At 37.7% G+C, this 888-nt stretch overlaps 1 protein-coding gene across 3 annotated transcripts in view; it reads right to left on the bottom strand.

Annotated features, from left to right (window-relative positions):
- LOC119587032 (geranylgeranyl pyrophosphate synthase-like) overlaps nucleotides 1–888 on the bottom strand; it is a gene marked incomplete at its 3' end in the record, with an annotated part of 8,206 nt that overhangs the window by 254 nt on the left and 7,064 nt on the right. For all 3 annotated transcript variants that reach the window (XM_037935780.1, XM_037935778.1, XM_037935779.1), the window contains 1 exon segment: nucleotides 651–771. In XM_037935780.1, the coding sequence (XP_037791708.1) occupies nucleotides 651–771 (121 nt within the window).

Below are 888 nucleotides of genomic sequence, written 5' to 3'. Positions count from 1 at the left end.
CCAAGAATAAAGTTTCCTGAACCCACTCCTTCTGGGGTGATGTCTCATCACATCATCGCTAGACCATCCTCTACACTTGAATGACATATTTATGTCATGCAGAGTTGAGCCTACTCTAAGTTGTGTGTGCTGACCAGTTGTTTGCTTGTTTGGCTTTAGATGTAGTGATTGAGGAAAAAGGGCCCTTCAGAAGTAGACTTAAAGCCTCTTTTTAGCCACATTACCCAAATGCAGCCAAGAGCTTAAAGAGTGGATTAAATTTATGTTTCCCATGCTTCTAATTTTTTTCCCTCAAGCAGATGACTATGTACATTCTGATGCATGGTACATGGAGTTCCCATCATGAGTGGGTCAATATAGTTTTATGCAGTGCATCACTTATGCTTATAAAGTAGTATTTGTGTGTATATCACCTATATGTGACAGAGGCCATATATGTTTATGGTTTTAGTGTATTAGTTTGGGCAATATTTCTAATCAAAATAGTACACCAAAAATTAAAACATAAAATTACACCTTTTAGTTAATCAAGGTAAACATAGAATAAGCATCAGACCCTAAAGCATCTTCAACCCATATGTAATCAAGAGAAGCAGAAGGTAATAAAGTCTTGAAAAGTATCGCCTGATAAGCCTAGTTCGTGTACATACTCCGTATGGTCATCTGTCTGTATTCTTCCTCTGACGGACAAGTAAATGAATCCCTCCAGTAGATCTCCATTCCTTGCCCTCGATGGAGCTCCAGCAGCTGCTCACAAAACACTGTTGTTGCCTATGATACATAAAAAAAGAAAAGCTGTAACATATGAGCTCACAGCATCGTGTTGTTCAAAATATTTGCAAAATATTGAATCTGAACAAAATGTTTTGCAAGAAAGCATGCAATCAC

The sequence above is a fragment of the Penaeus monodon genome, chromosome 22 (assembly GCF_015228065.2).
Source record: "Penaeus monodon isolate SGIC_2016 chromosome 22, NSTDA_Pmon_1, whole genome shotgun sequence".
NCBI classification, from domain to species: Eukaryota; Metazoa; Arthropoda; class Malacostraca; order Decapoda; family Penaeidae; genus Penaeus; species Penaeus monodon.
Note: the sequence above shows the minus strand (reverse complement) of the source record. Positions and strands in the feature narration are given on the sequence as shown.